Source organism: Symphalangus syndactylus, chromosome 18 (assembly GCF_028878055.3).
Source record: "Symphalangus syndactylus isolate Jambi chromosome 18, NHGRI_mSymSyn1-v2.1_pri, whole genome shotgun sequence".
In the NCBI taxonomy this organism is placed as follows: domain Eukaryota; kingdom Metazoa; phylum Chordata; class Mammalia; order Primates; family Hylobatidae; genus Symphalangus; species Symphalangus syndactylus.
The window spans coordinates 34,177,610-34,200,910 of NC_072440.2; the positions used below are offsets into that span (position 1 = coordinate 34,177,610).

Consider the following 23,301-nt stretch of genomic DNA (forward strand, 5'->3'; position numbering starts at 1 on the left):
ACATAAAGGGATGGGAAAAAGTGTATCAAATGGAATTCTTTTGCCCATGTTTAAAGTGGGTGGTCTTATTGAGTTTTAAGAGTTTTTGTTTTAGGGTACATGTGCACAATGTGCAGGTTTGTTACATATGTATACATGTGCCATGTTGGTGTGCTGCACCCATTAACTCGTCATTTAGCATTAGGTATATCTCCTAATTCTATCCGTCCCCTCTCCCCCCACCCCACAACAGTCCCCAGAGTGTGATGTTCCCCTTCCTGTGTCCGTGTGTTCTCATTGTTCAATTCCCACCTGTGAGTGAGAACATGCGGTGTTTGGTTTTTTGTCCTTGCGATAGTTTACTGAGAATGATGATTTCCAGTTTCATCCATGTCCCCACAAAGGACATGAAGGTATTTCCTAAGAAAAATGAAAACTTATGTTTGCAAAAAAATCCTAAACATTACTGTTTATACTGCTTCATTTATAATCACCAGAAACAACCCAAATGTCCTTCACTTGAAAAATAGGTAAATAAAATATAGTACAAAAAAATAAAATAAAATACTCATTAAAAAAAGAGTTTTTGTGTATTCTCAATACAAGTCCTTTCTTAAATGTATGTTTACAAATAGTTTCTCCCAGTCTGTGTCTTGTCTGTTTTTACTTTCTTAATGGCATCTTGAAGTACAAAAATTTGAAATTTTAATGGCATTGTATTTATTAATGGTTTCTTTCATAGATTGTGTTTTTGGTGCCATATCTAAAAACTTTTTGCCAAACCAATGCACAACATTTTCTCCTAGAAGTTTCACAGTTTTAGCTTTTTTTTTTTTTTTTTTTTTTTTTTTTTAGATGGAGTCTTGCTGTGTCGCACCCAGGCTGGAGTGTGGTAGCATGATCTCCGCTCACTGTAACCTCTGCCTCTCGGGCTCAAGCAATTCTCCCACCTCAGTCTCCCAAGTAGCTGGGATTACAGGCGCCTGCCGCCATGCCCGGCTAATTTTTTGTATTTTTAGTAGAGATGAGGTTTCACCATACTGGCCAGGCTGGTCTTGAACTCCCGATCTCAGGTGATCCACCCGCCTCAGCCTCTCAAAGTGCTGGGATTACAGGCATGAGCCACCGCACCTGGTCCATAGTTTTAACTTTTAATGTTCGTGTATGTGAACTATTTTGAATTAAATTTTGTGTCGGATATGATATAAGGAGATAGTTTTGATTTTAATACACTGAATAAAATAAATATTTCAAGTCCATAGTGATATAAAATTACAATCAAATGGGAGAGAATGGATAATTCTTCCTTATAGAGGTATTACAACTAATAAACAGAAGAAAAGTTGTCTTTAGGCAAATACCCTAGTAATAATTTTGTAGACACAGAGTAATAATTTAGCATCTTCTGAAGGATGCTAAAATTAGTGGGTGAAAATTCAGAATGAAATAGGATCTTTGCATCATCTAAAATTGTATTTTGTGTTTCTTACACAGGGAAATATAGTACCTTTATAGTGGAGAAACCCAGCAGACACCACCTTAATCACGTGGTCAAGGTTAATATCACAGGTAATCAGATGTCTCAATAATCAAAATCTCTTGATATGATGTAATTAGAAAGACACAATATTGTTTCTGTAGTATTTTTGCCAAAAATGTATAACCTCATTCTAATCATGAGAAAATGTCAGACAAATGTAAATGAAGTTTATCCTATGAAATAACTTGCCAGTATTCTTCAAATGTGTCAAGGTTATGAAATACAAGGAAAGCCCGAGAAACTCAAATTGGAGGAAACTAAAAAGAATTAATAATTACTTGTAAGATGGGATCCTACATAAGTTCCTTTAACTGAAAAAGAACAATACTGGAAAAAGTGGTGAAATTTGAATACGGTCTACAGTTTAGTTAATACTATTATATCAATGTTAGTTTACTGGTTTTAATAATTTTAACATAATTATTATAAAATGTTACACATAATTGTGTCATGATAACTGACTTGGAGCTTGTAGATGGGGCAGACTGAAGCAATTTAAAACCTTTAGGTGGGAAGGGGCGAAAACAGAGTGGGAGTAAGAGAATAAAAGTGACAAACCTTAAACATAACACTTTTCTAGTAATATGACCGTGCAAATCAAAATGAAGGACTCTAATGCAAAGATAGCCAAGGCAAGCAGATTTTGTTGTTTGGCTCTCCTCTTCTTGCTTTCTAACAGAACTGATTTTTGTTTGGGTAATCCACTCCTCTATATAGCTGTGCATTTAGCTAAACCAAACATGCTTATCTGAATCTTCTTTAGTGATTTATTAAAGAATATATTTGATTCAATACTTACTTATTATGTATCTTCTGAGGAACTTTGGGGAAATATTTTTTTCACTGATTAAAAAAATGCCAGTAAGAAGTGGCTTCTCTTGTTCTGGTGGATATTACTTGGTCTGCATGGGACATCTGGAACTGCTTAGTCATTTTGTAATCATAAGGAGAGCTTGCCATGGACAAATCTGGCATGTTTAGTATGGCAGAAACACAAAAGAAAAAGCAAATTCTGATAATGTTATTGAGCAAGTGAATTAATTTATTCTAGAGCTTTCCTACTTGGGAACATGATACGTAAGATAATAAATTTTCCTTCTGGTTTAAGTCGATTGAGACAAGGTTTTATGTTGCTTGAAACTGAAAGCATCCTAGCTAGTAGCAACACCTAACAAAATCATGAAGTGGAACATTTATTTAGTCTTGATAAAATAAGTTTTATAGAATAGTGTGACAGAGGCTTTAAAATGGGTATTTTGAAGATGTTTGAACAAATTTATTTTAAAAGACTTTTTTTTTTTTGAGACCAAGTGTCACTCTGTTGCCTAGGCTGGAGTGCAGTGGCGTGATCTCAGCTCACTGCAATCTCCTCTTACCAGATTCAAGAGATTCTCCTGCCTTAGCCTCCTGAGCAGCTGAGAGTACAGACACTCATCAACACGCCTGGCTAATTTTTTGTATTTTTAGTAGAGACAGGATTTCACCATGTTGGCCAGGCTGGCCTTGAACTTCTAACCTCAAGTGATCTGCCTGCCTTGGCCTCCCAAAGTGCTAGGATTACAGGTGTGAGCCACCATGCCCTACCAATTTTTGTGTTTTTAGTAGAGACAGGGTTTCACCATGTTGTCCAGGCTGGCCCTGAACTCCTGGGCTCAAGCAATCCACCAGTCTCAGCCTCCCAAAGTGCTGGGATTGCAGGAGAGAGCCACCTCACCTGCCTTTTTTTTTTTTTTTTTTTTTTTTTTGAGATAAGTTCTCACTGTTGCAAAGGCTGGAGTTCAGTGTCTTTGAACTCCTAGGCTTAAGCCATCTTCCTGTCTCATGAGTAGCTAGGACTACAGGTGCCTGCCACCATGCTGACTAATTTTTTTTTTAAGAAATGGGATCTTGCTATGTTGCCCAGGCTGGTCTTGAGCTCTTGGTCTCAAGACATTCTCCCGCCTGGGCCTCCCAAAGCACTGGGATTACAGGTGTGGGCCACCATGCCTGGTTAAAAAGAGCAAGGACCTTTAAAACAAAAATAGGAACAAATGAACCAACATTTGGTTATGAAATTGAATTAATTACAGATTCCATATCGGATTAAATATAATAATTTCAACACAGTTTCTACAAGTAGGATAACTCTTCACTGGCTAGAGTCAGAGAGAATGAACTGAAAGACAGTTGAAAAATTTACCCAGAAAGACTAAGAGGTAAAAATTATGAAGCATGGATAAGAGACGTGGATAAGAGACGTAGAGGAGAGATCAAAGGACTCTACCATATGCCACATAGACGTTTGTGATAAAAAGAATGAAGGAATATAAATAAGTAGTATCTGAATAGATTATAGCTGAAAAATCTCCAGAATGGAGAAAAACAGAAGTCTTTGGAAAAAGCATGTACACTGAATGCTGTGCAGGATAAAAAATCTAAATATGCTAAATCCACAGCGCGACATAGGTTTTTGCTTGGTTTTGTTTTTGAGATGAGGTCTCACTCTGTCACCCAGGCTGGAGTGCAGTGGCAGAATCATGGATCACTGTAGCCTCAACCTCTTGAGCTCAAGTGATCCTTCCACCTCAGCCTCCCAAGTAGCTTGGACTACAGGTGTGCACCACCATGCCCAGCTAATGTATTTTTTATTTTTATTTTTGTAGAAACAAGGTATTACCATGTTGTCCAGGCTGCTCTCAGACTCCTGGCCTCAACTGATCCTCTTGCCTTGGCCTCCCAAAATCCTAGGATTACAGGCATAAGACACTATGCTCAGCATACATAGTTTAGTGAAACTATAACACATTAAAGAGAAAGTATTCAAAGATACCAAGAGAAAGGATAGTAACATAAGGACAGTAGTTATATATCTCATCAGAAACAATAGACATTGGTGCTGAGGGGTAAAAAGGATAATCAATCTTCAATCACATAACCAGCTAAAGTATTACTCAAGAATAAGGACAAAATAACTGTTGTAGCCTGGGCAGCAAAGTGAGACCCTGTCTGTACAAAAATAAAAATGAAAAAAAAATTAGCTGAGTATGGTGGGACATACCTGTAGTCCCAACTAATTGAGAGGCTAAGGCAGAGGATTGGTTGTACCTGGAGTTCAAGGTTGCAGCTAACTATTCACTATATTCTATCAAGCCTGGGTGACACTGAGTGACCATCTTTAAATAAATAAATAAATAAATAAATAAATAAATAAACTTTCTGACATATAAAAACTAAAAATCTTTCCCACCCATACACATTCCTTAAAATAAGAGTTAACAGATATAACTTCAACCAGAAGAAAAGTTAATCCAGGGGAGGATAGGGTTAAGGAATCAGCCATGAGCACATAAATTTATTTAAAATCAGTTATGGAAAGAAGAATGTAAAGACATTTAGACAGAAAAAGTGTTTCTTAAAGAGATGTCGCAGGGATATCATACTTCAGAGCAACTGGCCAGTCAATTAAAAAATACAATATATGTTTAAAGGAAAATTACCTGCAAGGTTACAAAGTTTGTATTAGCCTATTCATAGTGGGAAAAAAAAACAGCAGTTTTTTCACATTGATATCATATGCACAGAAGTGCATATCTTCAGACATTAGTATTGCAAAAGTAAGTAATAAACATCTGGTGGAAAGTTAACTTACGAGAGAAATACTCGTGGGTTTTTTTTTTTTGAGACGGAATTTTGCTCTTGTCTCCCAGGCTGGAGTGCAATGGCACAATCTTGGCTCACTGCAACCTCCACCTCCCAGTTTCAAGCGGTTCTCCCACCTGGGCCTCCCGAGTATCTGGGATTACAGGCATGTGCCACCACGTCCGGCTAATTTTGTATTTTTAGTAGAGACGGGGTTTCACCATGTTAGCCAGGCTGGTCCCGAACTCCTCACCTCAGGTAATCTACCCCCGCTTGGTCTCCCCCAAAGTGCTGAGATTACAGGCATGAGCCACTGTGCCCGGCCAGGTTTTTAAAAAAAATATGTAAGACAAGATTTCCCTTATTTTTAGCTTATATTTGGGTCAAAGTGTTTTCTGGTTGTTCTTTGACTGTGGAACATGATATTCATACTTAGTATAATGATTGCAAGCAAAGAGTTGTGTTTGCTTCAGGACAGTTGCATATTACAAAGAAGCCAATGTTTTTTGCTTTTCTGTTAAAAAAAAAAATGTTTAGCAGGCCAGGCGCGGTTGCTCACGCCAGTAATCCCAGCACTTTGGGAGGCCAAGGTGGGCAGATCACGAGGTCAGGAGTTCTAGACCAGTCTGACCAATATGGTGAAACCCCATCTCTACTAAAACATACAAAAATTAGCCGGGTGTGGTGGCATGTGCCTGTAGTCCCAGTACTCTGGAAGCTGAGGCAGAGAATTGCTTGAACCCAGGAGGCAGAGGTTACAGTGAACCGAGATCAAGCCTCTGCACTCCAGCCTGGGCGACAGAGTGAGACTCCGTCTCAAAAAAAAAAAGAGTTTAGCAAGTAGACAAAAAGTGTCTTAAAGATAATAGAAAGAGTTCTAAATATTTTTTAAAATTTTAAATGTGCCAATTTAAATTATAAATTTCTGTCTATAGAAAAAGACGACATCTTTAGACAGAGTTAGAAGGCAACCCATAGAGTGGGAGAAAGTATGGTAACTCTATCCAACAAAGAATTCACATCTCAAATACATAAAGAGCTCTCCTAAAATCAACAATTAGAAGACATTCATCCTAATTTAAAATTATAGGCCGGACGCAATAGCTCACGCCTGTAGAACAGCACTCTGGGAGGCCGAGGCAGGCGGATCACTTAAGGTCAGGATTTCGAGACTAGCCTGGCCAACATGGCAAAACCCTGTCTCTACTAAAAATACAAAAATTAACTGGGCATGGTGGTATGTGCCTGTAATCCCAGCTACTCGGGAGGCTGAGGCAGAATCACTTAAACCCAGGAGGCAGATTTTGCAGTGAGCTGAGATCGAGCCATTGCATCCAGCCTAGGAGACAGAGTGAGACTCCGTCTCAAAAAAAAAAAAAAAAAAAAAAAAAAAAATTACATTGGTGGGCAGGCACGGTGGCTCACACCTGTAATCCCAGCACTTTGGGAGGCTGAGACAGATGGATCAATTGAGGTCAGGAGTTTGAGACCAACCTGGCCAATATGGTGAAACCCTGTCTCTACTAAAAATACAAAAATTAGCCAGGCTTGGTGCCTGTAGTTCCAGCTACTCGGGAGGCTGAATCAGGAGAACCTGGGAAGTGGAGGTTGCGGTGAGCCGAGCTTGCACCACTGCATTCCAGCCTGGGTGACAGAGCAAGACTATCTCAAAAATAAATAAATAAAATTTAAAAATTTATATTGGTTAGAAGACTTAAGAACCCAGGCACAGTAGGTGATGCCTGTAATCCCAGTGATGTGGGAGGATTGTTAGAGCCCAATGGTTTGAGGCTGCAGTGATCCCACCACTGCACTCTAGCCTCTAGCCTGGGTGACAGAGTGAGACCCTATTTCTTAAAAAAACAGACCAAACAACAACAACAAAAAAGCCTCTTCATGTTAGAGAATAAATATCTTGAAAATGTTTTAACTATCTCCATATTAGAGAATAAATTTCTTGAAAATGTTTTAAAGGAAAGAGAGGACTTCTAGTTTCAGACTAAGATGGAATAGACACACTCCTCTCTATTCCCCCTGTTAATTGTAGCTTAAAACTTTGCACATTATGTGTAATATACATGTTAGGAAATATCTGAAAAGTGGAGCGAAGGCAGCAGACTGCCTAGGGACTTTGGGACACAAAGAGGGACACAGCAGTTTTCTTTTTGCCTTATATGTACCAGACTGGATGCTAGAGAAGCTCATAACCTTGAAAACACCAATGGAAGACAAAAGTCTCCCAAAACTTTGCTCTTTCAAAAGGATGAGGAAAGAGGCAACACAGTAAGACAGAAAACTTTTCAACTATAACCACCCTACTGCAGCTAAATACCATGGAAAAGATACCACCCTACCACCACCGCTGTCCAAAAAGGCCAAAAGTGGTGGACCTCAGCTTCCACCCTTGTTGAGCTATAACATGGTGTCCTGCCCTTGGGGTGATCAGAGAAGACTGAATTGGGAGTCAGGACTTTCTTCCCTGCCAGCAGTAAGAAGGCCATGTCATGTGGGGGTTCTGAACTTACATACCCACCCAGTAGTAAAGAGGCAACCCTGTTCATTAGAGGAAGCCACGTCAGAACTTTCACCACCACCCGGAGGTAAGGAGGCCTCCTACTCTTGACTGTAGAATCAGTAGAGGCCACCTGGCAATCAGTAACAAGGTGCTCCTTCCTTTCCTAGCCAGACTGATGTCAGTGGAGGCCTTTGAAGAGGCTGAATTTCTACAGCTGCCCAGATGTCACAAAGCACTTCTGTTTCCCTACCCCTGGGTGTCAAAAAGCCTGAGCAGAGAACGTGGACTTTCACCACTACCTGGTAGTAATGAGACTGTGCCCCATTTTCCCTCCACCAGAATTATGTCAAAGGTGGACTGCTAAAACAGAAGATTTGAGTAAGATCTAGAGTGTTAATAATAACCAAAATGTCCAGAGTACAATACATGCCCGAAGAACTAGGAAAATCTGAACTTTAATGAAAAAAGACAACATACAGCAACATCAAGATAAAACCAAGGGCCAGGAGCAGTGGCTCCTGCCTATAATCTCAGCATCTTGGGAGGCTAAGGCAGGTGGATCATATGAGGTCAGGAGTTCGAGACCAGCCTGGCTAACATGGTGAAACCCCATCTCTATTAAAAATACAAAAATTAGCTGGGCGTGGTGGTGGGTGCCTGTAATCCCAGCTACTAGGGAGGCAGAGGTAGGAGAGTTGCTGGAACACGGGAGCTGGATGTGGCAGTGAGCGAGATTGCATCATTGCATTCCAGCTTGGATGACAGAGCGAGACTCTGTCTCAAAAAAAAAAAAAACCAAGCTTAACTCAGCAATTGCAAACATGCCTGAAACAAATGAAAATAGAAAGTCTCAGCAAAGAAATAGAAGATATAAAGAAGAATCATATTGAAACGTTTAAAATGAGAAGCACAATAACCAGATTCAAGATTCAGTGATGGGCTCAATAGCAAAATGAAGAGGACAGAGGAAAGAATCAGCGAACTTGCAGACAGAACAATAGATACGGCCAGGCACCGTGGCTCACCCCTGTAATCCCAGCACTTTGGGAGGCTGAGGTGGGCGGATCATGAGGTCAAGAGATTGAGAACATCCTGGCCAGCATGGTGTAACCCCGTCTCTACTAAAAATACAAAAAATACAAAAATTAGCTGGGCATGGTGGTGTGTACCTGTAGTCCCAGCTACTCGGGAGGCTGAGGCAGGAGAATTGCTTGAACCCAGGAGGCGGAGGTTGCAGTGAGCCAAGATTGCGCCACTGCACTCTAGCCTGGAGACAGAGTGGGACTTGGTCTCAAACAAACAAACAAAAACAAAAAAAAACAAATGAAAAAACAAAGAACAATAGATATTCCCTAATCTGATTAACAGAGACAAAATATGATGAAATCAAATGAACAGAGCCTCAAAGACCTGTGACACTATAATAAAAGATCTAATATTTTTGTCATCAAAGTCCCAGAAAGAGAGGTAAAAGAGGGTGGGTTTTAAAATAGTGGCTGAACATTTCCCAGATTTGGTAAAAAGCATAAACCTACAGATTCGAGAAGCTGAGAGAACCCCAGCTCAGGAAAGGATAAACCTAAAGAAATCGACACCAAGACACATTGTAAGTAAACTGAAAACAGAAGGCAAAGAAAAAGTCTTAAAAGCATTGAGAGAGAAAGGATACCTTACCTATGGGGAAAAACAATTGGGAGGACAGTAGATTTTCATCAAGTACCGAGGAGGTCAGAAGGAAGTGGCTCAATGTTTTTCAATTGCTCAACGAACTGTCAGCCCTGTCAGATATATATCTGGTAATTAGGAATGAGGGGGAAATAAATATATACTAGATGAAGGAAAACTAAGAGAGTTTGTTGCTAGCAGACCTACCCTAAAAGAAGGCTAAAAAAAGTTCCTGGCTGGGTGCAGTGGCTCACGCCTGTAATCCCAACACTTTGGGAGACTGAGGCCTGCCAAGCTGAGGCCAGGCGGACAGCTTGAAGCCTCGATTTCAAGATAATCCTGGGCAATAAAATGAGGCTTTATTCTCTATTTAAAAAAAGAAAGTCCTGAAACATAAAGGAAATCATAAAAGAAGGAATCTTGGAGCATTAGGAAAGAAGGACAACAGGAAAGAGCAAAAATGTGACCAAATACAAGACCGGGTATGTTGACTCACACCTGTAATCCCAACACTTAGGGAGGTTGAAGCCTAGAGTTTGAGACCAGTCTGGGCAACATGGCGAGACCCTGTCTCTACAAAAAATAAATTAGCCAGGCGCGGTGTCGTGCACCTGTAGTCCTAGTTACTAAGGAGCCTAAGGCAGGAAGATTGCTTGACCCAGAAATTTGAGGTTGTGGTGAGCCATGATCAATGCCACTGCACTCCACCCTGGGTGGAGTGAGATGCTGTCTCAAAAAAGAGACAGAATCAGACCCTGTTCCTAACAAAAAAAAAAAAAAGAAAACAAAGAAAGAAAAAAGAGAAGGAAGATATATGACCAAATACAATAGTTTCCTTCTTGAATTTTCTAAGTTATGTGTCCATGATTGAAACAAAATGTATGATTTGATTCTCAGTGATGTAGGGGAAATATTTAAGACGATTATAACTGGGGAAAGGTAAAGAGGTTTAAAGGAAGGTAGGGTTTTACTTCATTCAAACTGATAAAATGTCAATACCAGTAGACTATGGTAAGTTGTGTAAGTGTTATGTAAATGTAATAAATAAAGCAATCACATACAAAAAACATATATAAAGAGATATGCCCTCAATCCCTAGATGTATTCCTTAAAGGTTGGGAATATATCTATATGTGTATATTGATATATATTTACATAACATTAGAGAGATATATAATATATAAAAATGTTTCAGAAAATATTAAAGATATTTTAAAAGTAAATTATTTCTAGGCTAGGGTAGCAAATGATAATGTAAGGAAATTGTAGCCTAGTCTTATGAACATAGATGCAAAATCCAACAGAAAATACTAGAAAAACAATTCATACCACTTATACATATAGTATAAGAAATTTATAATGCTGAAATTCAATTTCTTCCTTCTTGGCATTTTTGTTATTGTCAGGTCTTTTATTTTGACAGATGCTACAAACTCCGCACTATATTGTTTTTATTCTAACTTAAATAGACTTTTGAATATATATATATGTGTATATTTTATTTATTTGTTTATTTGTTTGTTTGTTTGAAATAGGGTCTTGCTCAGTTGCCCAGGCTGCTGTGCAATGGCACAATCATAGCTCATTGCAGCCTTGAACTCCTGGGCTCAAGTGATCCTCCCACCTCACCCTCAAAAAGTGCTGGAATTACAGGCATGAGCCACCGGCCTGCCTTTTTATTGGAACATTTCGTTCATTTATATTTACAGTAGACAGACTTCTAAAACCCTGTTCAATAATTTTCACCTCCTGGTATCCCTGGCTTTGTGTTATCCCCTTCCCATTAGGTGTGGACCGGGGAACTTATGACTTGTTTGTAATGAATCGATAGAAGAAAGGGACATCACTTCTGAGACTAGGTTACAAAAGACTGTGACTCCTATCTTGCTGTTATTCTGTTGCTCTTTCTCCTTTGCTTACTTTGATGAGGTCAATTGCCATGTTGTGATTGTCCATATTGTAGTTTCTTATCACTAAGGGTGACTGCTTCTAACAGCCCGTGAGGAACTGAATTTTTTTCTTTTTTTTTTTGAGATGGAGTCCCACTTTGTCGCTCAGGCTGGAGTGCAGTGGGGGCAATCTTGGGTCACTGCAACCTCCACCTCCCGGGTTCAAGCGATTCTCCTGCCTTAGCCTCCCGAGTAACTGGGATTACAAGCATGTGCCACCATGCCCAGCTAATTTTTGTATTTTTAGTAGAAATGGGGTTTCACCATGTTTGCCAGGCTGGTCTTGAACTCCTGACCTCAGGTAGTCTGCCCGCCTCAGCCTCCCAAAGTGCTGGGATTACAGGTGTAAGCCACTGCACTTGGCCACTATTTTTATTTTATTTTTATTTTTTGGAGACAGAGTCTCGCCCTTGTCGCCCAGGCTGGAGTGCAGTGGCATGATCTCAGCTCACTGCAGCACTCCGCCTCATGGGTTCAATCAGTTCTCTGCCTCAGCCTCCCGAGTACCTGGGATTACAGGCGCCCGCCACCATGCCCGGCTAATTTTTTTGTATTTTTTTTTTTTAGTAGAGATGGGGTTTCACCATCTTGGCCAGGCTGGTCTTGAACTCCTGACCTTGTGATCTACCCACCTCGGCCTCCCAAAGTGCTGGGATTACAGGCGTGAGCCATCGCACCTGGCCTTTTTATTTTTATAGTAAAAATATACTCATAAATACTTTGGAAAAAAAACAAACAGGAAAGTATAAAGATGAAAATTAAAAACCCCACCACCCAGAGATAACCACTTGTAACCTTTTTTTATTACTTAACCTTGATCCTAACTGTATGACATGTGCTAGAAAATATGACATTATGATCCTAATTTTATGAAGTAAAGTGTTTATGTATGCATTTTATGTATATGCTTATAATGTTCTTTATGATTATACTATATAATGAGCTCTGCTTGTTTTACTCTTTGTTGTATTTTTCTCATAACTAGGTAATACTAGAAAAAACATTTTTAAGGCTACTGGATTATTAACAAAGTAGGAGTACCATCATTTATTTAACAATTTCTCTATTACTGGCTATTGAGGTTGTTCCCAGTCTTTCACTCTTAGAAATAGCACCATGATCAATGTCTTTATGTAAATTCCTAGAAATAGAGACACTAGGTCAAAGAGTATAAGTGTTTTGTTTTGTTTTAGAGACAAGGTCTCTATAGCCCAGGGTGGAATGCAGTGGTGCAATCATGGCTCACTGCAGCCTTAACCTCCCTGGCTCAAGTGATCCTCCCACCTTAACCTCCTAAGTAGCTGGGACTACAGGTGTGCCCCACCACGCCTGGTTAATTTTTTGTGTTTTTTGTAGAGACAGGGTTTTGCCATGTTTCCCAGACTGGTCTAAAACTCCTGGGCTCAAGCAATCCACTCAGCTTGGCCTCCCAGAGTGCTGGAATTACAGGCGTGAGCCGCCTTGCCTGGCCACTAAGGCTCTTGATGAATATTGCCAAATGCCTTTCCAGAAAGGTTGAAGCAATTTATACCCCCACCAGCAGTGTATGAGAGTGCCCATTTTATGGATCCCTTGCCAACGATGAGTATTTTTTAAAATTTTGTCTATTTGATTAAAAAAATCTTGTTTTAATTTATATTTCTTGGATTATAAGTGAGATGGAACTTTTTTTCATAGGTTACTGGCTGTTTAAATTTCTTCTTTTGTGAATTTTCTCTTTGTTTCCTTGACCGTTATTCTAGAACAGTACTGAATAGACACCTAATGCAAACTATGTATGTAATTTTATAATAAATTTTCTTGTGGCCTCATTAAACAAGTAAAAAGAAACAGATGAAATAAATTTTTAATGATAAAATTATTTTAGTAATAAAAATCTTAATAATAAAATTTATTTAACTACATACACCCCAAATATTATCATTTCAACACTGGCACTAGCTACATTTCAAGTGCTCTTGTGAGTAGTGGCTGCCATATTGGATAGTGCAGATTCAGAGCATTTCCATCATAGTGGAAAGTTCAACTGGACAGCACTAGCATGGAGCTAGAGCTTTTGATATTTTTTATAAGGAAACTTTATATATTTAGTTTTCGTCTATCCTATTTGTTGTAGTTTTTTCCAGTATGCCATTAACGTTTTAATTTTGTTTATTCTTTTTATTTACTTATATTCAAACAATATAGGTAGATCTGTCATTCCTTCCCTTTGTTGTCTATTCCATTGTTTTAGGTCTACTTATTCCCAGATAGTTAATTCTTCACCTATATTTTCTATTTTTTTTTTTTTTTTGAGACGGAGTCTTGCTCTGTCGCCCAGGCTGGAGTGCAGTGGTGCAACCTTGGCTCACTGCAAGCTCTGCCTCCCAGGTTCACGACATTCTCCTGCCTCAGCCTCCCGAGTAGCTGGGACTACAGGTGCCCACCACCATGCCCGGCTAATTTTTTGTATTTTTAGTACAGACCGGGTTTCATCGTCTCGATCTCCTGACCTTGTGATCCACCTGCCTCTGCCTCCCGAAGTGCTGGGATTACAGGCGTGAACCACCATGCCCGGCCTTCACCTATATTTTCTTCTGTCCCCCCACCCCCATGTTTTTACAGACAGGGCCTCATTATGTTGCTTAGGCTGGGAGTGCAGTGGCTATTCACAGGCATGATCATAGCACACTACAGCCTCAAACTCCTGGCCACAAGTGATCCTCCTGCCTTGGCCTCCCAAGAAGTTAGGACTACAGAGACACACTACTGAACCAGGCTACCCTAGATTTTTTAATGGCTTCATTTGTAATGCAATTATTTAATCCTGAAATTTATCACATTATTTTTAAAGTGTACCTGATTTATCAAGAAGCTTACTATGGTTGCATGTCTATCAATTTCTCCTTGGAGTTGGTAGGAGTTTCTATTTTAAGTATTTTGATGCTATGTTATTTAGTGCATAACAGTTCGGGATTGTTGATCATTGTAAAGGACTATGGTTCTCCTGGTCCTTTGTAGTAGTTTTTGTTTTGACTCTACTTTATTTGAAATTAATATTGTCACCCCTGGTTTGGGTGGCAGCATGTTCCCTAAGAAATCATTGCCCAAACTTTAATTTTTAACCTTCCAATTTTATTTTGCATATGCTTTTGTAATTATTATTATTATTTTTTTTGAGACAGAGTCTCACTCTGTCTCCCAGGCTGGAGTGCCAGTGGCGTGATCTCGACTCATTGTAACCTCCACCTCCCAAGTTCAAGTGATTCTCCTGCCTCAGCCTCCTGAGGTAGCTGGGATTACAGATGTCTGCCACCATGCCAAGCTAATTTTACAATTTTAGTAGAGATGGAGTTTCACCATGTTGGCCAGGCTGGTCTCGAATTCCTGGCCTCAAGTTATTCACCCACCTCAGCCTCCCAAAGTGCTGGGATTACAGGCATGAGCCACTGTACCCAGCCTTTTGTAATTATTTTTGTAACTGTGATTTAATCTTAACTCTGTTACATTGATTTTTTTTCTTATTGCTGGTCCTTTTATATGTCAATTTCTCCCATTTTTGAGTTGTTATTTTTTATATCACTTAGACTACTGATATATGCCTTCAGTAATTATTTTCAAATACATATAGTCAGTACTCAGTAAGTATTTCCTGAATAAAATAATAAATGAATGAAGGAAGGAAGGAAGGAAGGATGTTAAGCCTTTATACATCATTACATCATACAATGTCTCTCTGTTCTGTGGTAAAAAGCATATGACTTTTTGTTTTATGATAAATCTACTTTTTACTCTTGAATGATAGTCTCATGTCTCTCTCTTTTTTTTCAACAAACTTAATTTTTTAGCTTTTTTTTTTTCTTTTAAACATTTAAACGTTTTACCAGGATATGTCTAGGTTTTGGTTTCTTTACATTGATGTTTACCTGGAAAAGAATTAGACTTTTAATCTTCTAATTTAAGTCATTCTTAAATTCAGGAAAGTTTTTTTCTGGTATGTATTTGTCTGTTTTTGTATAGTTGTTCTGAATCCATTTTCAGGAATATGACTAATTTTGAGATTGGATCCCAGGTTCTAACCCTCATATCAATAATTAATTTTCATCTGCTTGCTCATTTTATGTATATTTAGAAGGATTTTTGGCAAATGACATAAGGTGAGGAATTAAGTTTTTTTTTCTAATTAGCTTGCCTTCTCAAAACTGAAAAAAAAATACACATTTATTTTCTATATCTTTCATTCTGTTTTAGTTTTTTAATTTTTATTTTTATGGGCATATAGTAGGTGTATATATTTGTAGGGCACATGAGATATTTTGATACAGACATGCAATGTGTAATAATCACATCAGGGTAAATGGGATATCCATCACTTCCAGCATTTCTCTCTTGTGTTACAAACAATCTAATTATACTTTTTTGGTTATTTTAAAATGTACCATTAAATTATATTTGACTGTAGTCACCCTGTTGAACTAGCAAATACTAGGTCTTATGTATTCTTTTTTTAAAATTTTATTTTAAATTATGTTTTGTAGAGACAGGGTCCCCATATGTTGCCCAGGCTGGTCTTGAACTCCTGGGCTTAAGGAATCTTCCACCTTGGCCTCCCAAAGTGCTGGGATTACAGCCACTATGCCCAGCCATGCATTTCTTTATTATTTTATACCCATTAACCATCCCCACTTCTCCTCAACACCCTGCCCCCCACTATCCTTCCCAGCCTCTGGTAACCATCTTTCTATTCTCTGTCTCCATGAGTTCAATTGTTTTAATTTTTACCTTCCACAATTAAGTGAGAATGTTTGAAGTTTGCCTTTCTGTGCCTGGCTTATTTCACTTGACATAATGACCTCCTGTTCCATTTATGTTGTTGCCAATGATAGGATCTCATTCTTTTTTATGGCTGAAGAGTAACTTCATTGTGGAATACTCCACTGCATACCACATAGTTAGGATTGCTAGTGAGACTGAACACTTCATTATTTGTTTATTGGTCTTAGCTTGTTTTCTCCTGTGACTTGCCTATTTATGGCATTTTCCAATTTTTTGGGTCTGTCTCTCATAGATTTGTGAGAGTTATTTAATGAGAGATATTTATTCTGTTTCAATTATATATATTGCAAATCCTCCCAATCTGTGGTTTATATTTTTCACTTTTTAATGATCTTTTAATTTTCATTTAATAAAGTAAAACTCATCAGTCTTTTCCTTTATGCTTTGAGTCTGCACTTATTTAAGAAATTCTACAATAATTAGAAAATATTTATTTTTACTATATGAGATTCAAATCCCATCGTATTGAAGGAGTAAAATGTATCATATTGAAACTATATGCAATTTGGCCAGGCGTGGTGGCTCACGCCTGTAATCCTAGCACTTTGGGAGGCCGAGGCAGGTGGATCACCTGAGGTCAGGAGTTTGAGACCAACCTGGCCAACATGGTGAAACCCCGTCTCTACAGAAAATAGAAAAATTAGCCAGGCATGGTGACATGAGCCTGTAATCCTAGTTACTCGGGAGGCTGAGGCATGAGAATCGCTTGAACCTGGGAGGCAGAGGTCGCAGTGAGCTGACATCACACCCTGGGCGACAGAGTGAGACTCCATCACAGAAAAAAAAAAAAAAAAGTATATGGAATTTGGTTTTAACATTTTATTTTTTTTGAAACAAGTTCTTGCTCTGTCACCCAGGCTGGAGTATAGTGGCAGCATCATAACTCATTGTAACCTCAAACTCCTGGGCTCAAGCAATCCTCCTACCTCAGCCTCTCAAGTAGCTAGGACTACAGGTGTGCACCAATATACCCAGCTAATTAAAAAAAAATTTTTTAATAGAATCTGTCTTGCTATTGCCTACTCGTCTCAAATTCCTGGCCTCAAGCCAGGAATTCCCACTTCAGCTTCCCAAAGCAAGAGATTTCAGGTATGAGTCACCATGGGAGTTTGGTTTTAATGTGTTACATCTAGTTTTAATATCTCAGGAGTTGAATTAATAATTCATCATCTTTAGAGAGAGTCACCTGCTTCAATGTAGCAATTAATTCCAAGCAAGTAATAATCAGAATTCTTCATGTCATTTTTCTGAAAACACCAGCAGTCTAATTTTATTTAAGAAATGGCTTGGTTTTCAACTTAAACATTTAAGTTTAATTTATAGGTTAATGTATTAAAATTTTTAAGGGTTTGTTCTTATCTCTATAAATTCCTCAATCCCTGTTCTTTGGCTGTCAAATTCTTCTGTCTTTGCTTCTAGTTTTCAGCTTCTGAAATATGTACCTACATATAAACAAATTTCTTTCTCTCCCCAATTTCCATTTATTCCATCTTTGGTTTCCTGAACAGGGTTCACTTAAATTTATTAGTTTTCTAAAGACTCCTCTAACTTTTTTTGGGGGGTGTAACTAAGGAGTTTTCTGTCAACTCTATTCTGCCCATAATCTTCATTTCTTAATTAAATGAAGAAAGGAAAGAAAAGCTGGAGGGAATGAATGATGGGGAGCCTGGGTCTCCTGAGGAAGGACCCCACTACACTACTGACAATTTATGCTGTTAATCTTTCTCCCATCCTTCCTCAAGGAGACCTCTGGCCTTTTACCAGAGTAACTGCACTGGGGAAAGGGGAATGAGCGGACTTTTCAGGGACTTACTGGATACTGGCTCTGAGCTGACATTGATTCCAGGGGACCCAAAACATCATTGTGGTCCTCCAGTTAAAGTGGGGGCTTATGGAGGTCAGGTACTTAATGGAGTTTTAGCTCCGGTCCCACTTATAGTGAGTCCAGTGGGTCCCTGGACTCATCCTGTGGTCATTTCGTCAGTGTCAGAATGCATAATTGGCATAGACATACTTAGCAGCTGGCAGAATCCCCACATTGGCTCCCTGACTGGTAGGATGAAGGCTATTATGGTGGGAAAGGCCAAATGGAAGCCACTAGAGCTGCCTCTGCCTAGAAAAATAGTAAATCAAAAACAATATTGTAAAAACAAACAAAAAACAACAACAAAAACCAATATCGCATCCCTGAGGGGAGTGCAGAGATTAGTGCCACCATCAAGGACTTGAAAGATGCAGGGGTGGTGATTCCCACCGCATCTCCATTCAACTCTCCTATTTGGCCTGTACAGAAGAGAGATGGATCTTGGAGAATGACAGTGGATTATCGTAAGCTTAACTAAGTGGTGACTCCAATTGCAGCTGCTGTGTCAGATGTGGTTTCATTGTTTGGACAAATTAATACATCTCTTGGTACCTGGTATGCAGCCATTGACTTGGCAAGTGCCTTTTTCCCCATTCCTGTTTGTAAGACCCAGCAGAAGCAATTTGCCTTCAGCTGGCAAGACCAGCAATATACCTTCACTGTTGTACCTCAGGGGTATGTCAGCTCTCCGGCTTTGTGTCATAATCTTGTTTGCAGGGATCTTGATCACTTTTCCCTTCCACAGGATATCACACCAGTTCATTACATTGATGACAATATGTGACCGGATCTAGTGAGCAAGAAGTAGCCAACACACTGGACTTATTGATGAGACATTTGCATGCCAGGGGATGGGAAATTAACTAAAATTCAGGGACCTTCTACCTCAGTAAAATTTCTAGTGGTCCAGTGGTGTGGGGCCTCTCCAGATATTCCTTCTAAGGTGAAGGATAAGTTGCTACATTTGCCCCCTCCTACAACCAAGAAAGAGGGACAACGTCTAGTGGGTCTATTTGGATTTTGAAGGCAACACATTCCTCATTTTGGTGTGTTACTCCAGCCCATTTATCGAGTGACCTAAAAGGCTGCCAGTTCTGAGTAGGGTCCAGAACAGGAGAAGGCTCTGCAACAGGTCTAGGCTGTTGTGAAAGCTGCTGTGCCACTTGGGCCATATGACCTAGCAGATTCAATGGTGCTTGAGATGTCAGTGGCAGATAGGGATGCTATTTGGAGCCTTTAGCAGGCCCCCATAGGTGAATCACAGCAGAGGCCTCTAGGATTTTGGAGCAAGGACCTATCATCTTCTGCAGATAACTACTATCCTTTTGAGAGACAGTTCTTGGCTGGTTACTGGGCTTTGGTAGAAACTGAATGTTTGACAATGGGCCATCAAGTCACCATGTAACCTAAACTGCCTGTCATAAACCCATGCTTTCTGACCCATCTAGCCATAAAGTGGGGCATGCACAGCAGCATTCCATCATCAAATGGAAGGGGTATATATGTGATCAGGCTTGAGCAAGTCCTGAGGGCACAAGTAAGTTATGTGAGGAAGTGGCTCAAATGCCCATGGTCCCTGCTCCTGCCTCCTAGCTCTCTTTCCCCCAGCCTGCACCATTGGCCTCATGGGGAGCTCCCTATGAACATTTGAAAAAGGAAGAGAAGACAAGGGCCTGGTTTACAGATGGTTCTGCATGATATGAAAGCACCACCCAAAAGCTGCAGCACTACAGCTGCTTTCTAGAACATCCCTGATGGACAGTGGTGAAGGGAAATCTTCGCAGTGGGCAGAACTTCGAGCAGTGCACCTGGTTGTGGACTTTGCCTGAAATGAGAAATGGCCAGATGTGCGATTATATACTGATTCATGGGCTGTAGCAGATGGTTTGGCCAGATGGTCAGGGACTTGGAAGAAGCATGATTGGAAAATTGGTGATGAAGAAATTTGGGGAAGAGGTATGTGGATGGACCTCTCTTTTTGAGTGGTCAAAAACTATATTTGTATCTCTTATGAGTGCTCACCAAAGGTGACCTCAGCAGAGGAGGATTTTAATAATCAAGTGGATGGGATGACTTATTCTGTGGACACCTCTCAGCCTCTTTCCCCAGCCACCCCTGTCATCACCCAATGGGCCCATGAACAAAGTGGCCATAGTGGCAGGGATGGAGGTTACACATGGGCTTGGGAACATGGACTTCCAATCATCAAGGCTGACCTGGCTATGACCACTGCTGAGTGCCTGATTTGCCAGCAGCAGAGACCAACACTGAGCCCTTGATATGGCACCATTCCTTGGGGTGATCAGCCAGCTACTTGGTGGCAGGTTGATTATATTGGACCTCTTCCATCATGGAAAGGGCAGCGGTTTGTCCTCACCAGAATAGACACTTACTCCAGATATGGGTTTGCCTATCCTGCACGGAATGCCTTATCCACCATCATGGTATTCTGCATAGCATTGCCTCTGACCAAGGCGCATACTTTACAGCTAAAGAAGTGCAGCAGTATGTTCATGCTCTTGGAATTCACTGGACTTCTCCTTATCATTTTGAAGCAGCTGGATTGATAGAACGGTGGAATGGCCTTTTAAAGTCACAATTACAACATCAACTAGGTGACAATACTTTGCAGGGCTGGCGCAGAGTTCTCCAGAAGGCTGTGTATGCTTTGAATCGGTGTCCAATATATGGTACAGTTCCTCCCATAGCCAGGATTCATGGGTCCAGGAATCAAGGGGTGGAAGTGGAAGTGGCACCACTCACTATCACCCCTAGTGGCCCATTAGAAAAATTTTTGCTTCCTGTTCCCGCAACATTACGTTCTGCTGGCCTAAAGGTCTTAGGTCCAGAGTGGAGAGTGCTGCCACCAGGACACACAACAATGATTCCATTAAACTGGAAGTTAATATTACCACCTGGACACTTTGAGCTCCTCCTACCTTTAAGTCAACAGGCTAAGAAAGGAGTTACAGTGTTGCCTGGGGTGATTGGCTTGGACTTTCGAGATGAAATCAATCTACTACTCATCTTGAAATCAGTCTACTCTTCCTTACCTGATGGAGGTAAGGAAGAATATGCGTGGAATACAGGAGATCGTTTAGGGCCTCTCTTAGTATTACTATGCCCAGTGATTAAGGTCAATGGGAAACTACAACAACCCAATCCAAGCAGGACTAAAAATGACCCAGACCCTTCCGGAATGAAGGTTTGGGTCACTCTACCAGGTACAAAACCACGACCTGCTGAGGTGCTTGCTGAAGAGACACAGGGAATACAGAATGGGTAGTAGAAGAAGGTTGTCATGAGTACCGGCTATGACCACAATTACCAGTTGCAGAAATGAGAACTGTAATTCTCATGAGTATTTCCTCCTTATTTTGTTAAGAACATGTTTATGCATGTATACAGTTGTACTAAGAAAATATCTTCATTTTCCTTTTTCCTTTATCGTGTGACATAAAATTTATTGACTTCATATCAGCATTTAAGTGATAACTTTATGTAATAGCATTTAGTTTAAGGATTAGTGTGCTTCCAGTTTTACAAAGGATAGGGATAGCTGTATTATGTTAGGCATAATTATGACCTTACTATTGTCTTTATTTGAAGATTATGTATGATTTCAGGAGATGTGTATGGGTTCAAGCTGACAAAAGGTAGACTTCTGATGGTTAATATTGAGCGTCAACTTGATTGGATTGAAGGATGCAAAGTATTGTTCCTGGCTGTGTCGTGAGAGTGTTGCCAAAGGAGGTTAACATTTGAGTCAACGGACTGGGAGAGGAGGACCCACCCTCAAGCTGGGTGGGCACAATCTAATCAGCTGCCAGCATGGCTAGAATAAAAGCAGGCAGAAAAACATGGAAGTACTGGACTGGCTGAGTCTTCTAGCCTCATCTTTCTCCCGTGCTGGATTCTTCCTGCCCTCAAACATCAGACTCCAAATTCTTCAGCTTTTGGACTCTTGGACTTACACCAGTAGTTTGCCAGGGGCCCTTGGACCTTTGGTCAAAGGCTGAAGGCTGCACTGTTGGCTTCTCTACTTTTGAGGTTTTGGGACTTGGACTGGCTTCCTTGCTTCTCAGCTTGCAGATGGTCTATTGTGGAATTTCACCTTATGATCGTGTGAGTCAATACTCCTTAATAAACTCCCCTTCGTATATACAGCTATCCTATTAGTTCTGTCCCTCTAGATAACCCTGACTAATATAGCTTCTATTTTTTGGTTTTTGAAATATATACATATAAACAAATTTCTTCCCCTCCCCAATTTCCATTTATTTCACCTTTGGTTTCCTGAATGGGGTTCACTTAAGTATATTGGTTTTCTAAAGACTGCTAGCTTTTTTTTTTTTTTTTAGATGTGACTAAGGAGTTTCCTGTCAACTCTATTCTGCCCATAATCTTCATTTCTTAATTAAACGAAGAAGGAAAAGAAAAGCTGGAGGGAAAAGCTTTGAAAGAGAAAAAATTGGTCTCTATAATAATTTTGAAGAATTTTTACTGCAAATAAAATTCAGTGTTTAGTTTATGAAGAAAAAAATGGATGGGTATAGTACATACATTTCCATGGTAACAGAAGTGCTAAATACAGTATTAAAAATGGCAAGATATGCCTGTAATCCCAGCACTTTGGGAGGCGGAGACAGGCGGATCACGAGGTCAGGAGATTGAGACTATCGTGGCTAACACTGTGAAACCCGGTCTCTACTAAAAATACAAAAAATTAGCCATGCGTGATGGCGGGCGCCTGTAGTCCCAGCTACTTGGGAGGCTGAGGCAGGAGAATGGCGTGAACCCAGGAGGCGGAGCTTGCAGTGAGCCGAGCTCACGCCACTGCATTCCAGCCTGGGCTACAGAGCGAGACTCCGTCTCAAAAAAAAAAAAAAAAAAAAAGCAAGATATTTATATAGGATTTATATTGCAAGAAATAGAAGAAATGAAGGGGAAACAAGATTTAATAGATTTAGTGGCTGGGTACAGTGGCTGATGCTTAAAATCCACCACTTTGGGAGGTCAAGGTGGGAGGATCACTTGAGGCTGAGTTCATGACTAGCCTGGGCAACAGGGAGACCCTATCTGCAAAAATAAAAACTTAGCTGGGGATGGTGGTTCATGCCTGTAGTTCCAGCTAAAATATATATTTTTTATTAGCCAATTTAAATAAGTAGATAATAAAAATTTTAAAAAGAGACTTAAGAGAATGGCGGTTACATGGGCCAATTGACTTGTGAAAATTCATTAGACTGGACCCTTGTCATCAAACTATAATTATTTATGCATTTTTCTGCATGAATATTTTCAATTAAAAGTTTATTAAAAAATCGAGCCATTGCAATGTATGGATCTTGATTCT

At 39.9% G+C, this 23,301-nt stretch overlaps 1 protein-coding gene across 21 annotated transcripts in view; it reads left to right on the top strand.

Annotated features, from left to right (window-relative positions):
* The window catches only part of CENPK (centromere protein K), an 84,980-nt gene extending 62,873 nt beyond the window's left edge, over positions 1-22,107 (top strand). For 8 of the 21 annotated variants that reach the window (XM_063623246.1, XM_063623245.1, XM_063623250.1 and 5 more), the window contains 2 exons: positions 1,474-1,548; positions 11,352-13,067. In XM_063623246.1, the coding sequence (XP_063479316.1) occupies positions 1,474-1,548; positions 11,352-11,707 (431 nt within the window). In that variant the 3' untranslated portion in view covers positions 11,708-13,067. Of the gene's footprint in view, positions 1-1,473; positions 1,549-5,205; positions 10,749-10,852; positions 11,332-11,351; positions 13,068-14,099; positions 14,117-14,430; positions 17,072-18,690; positions 18,823-21,554 lie in introns of those variants that run through there. The other 13 variants (XR_010117088.1, XM_063623256.1, XR_010117090.1 and 10 more) reach the window with 12 other exon arrangements.
* The last annotated feature ends 1,194 nt before the right edge of the window (positions 22,108-23,301 follow it).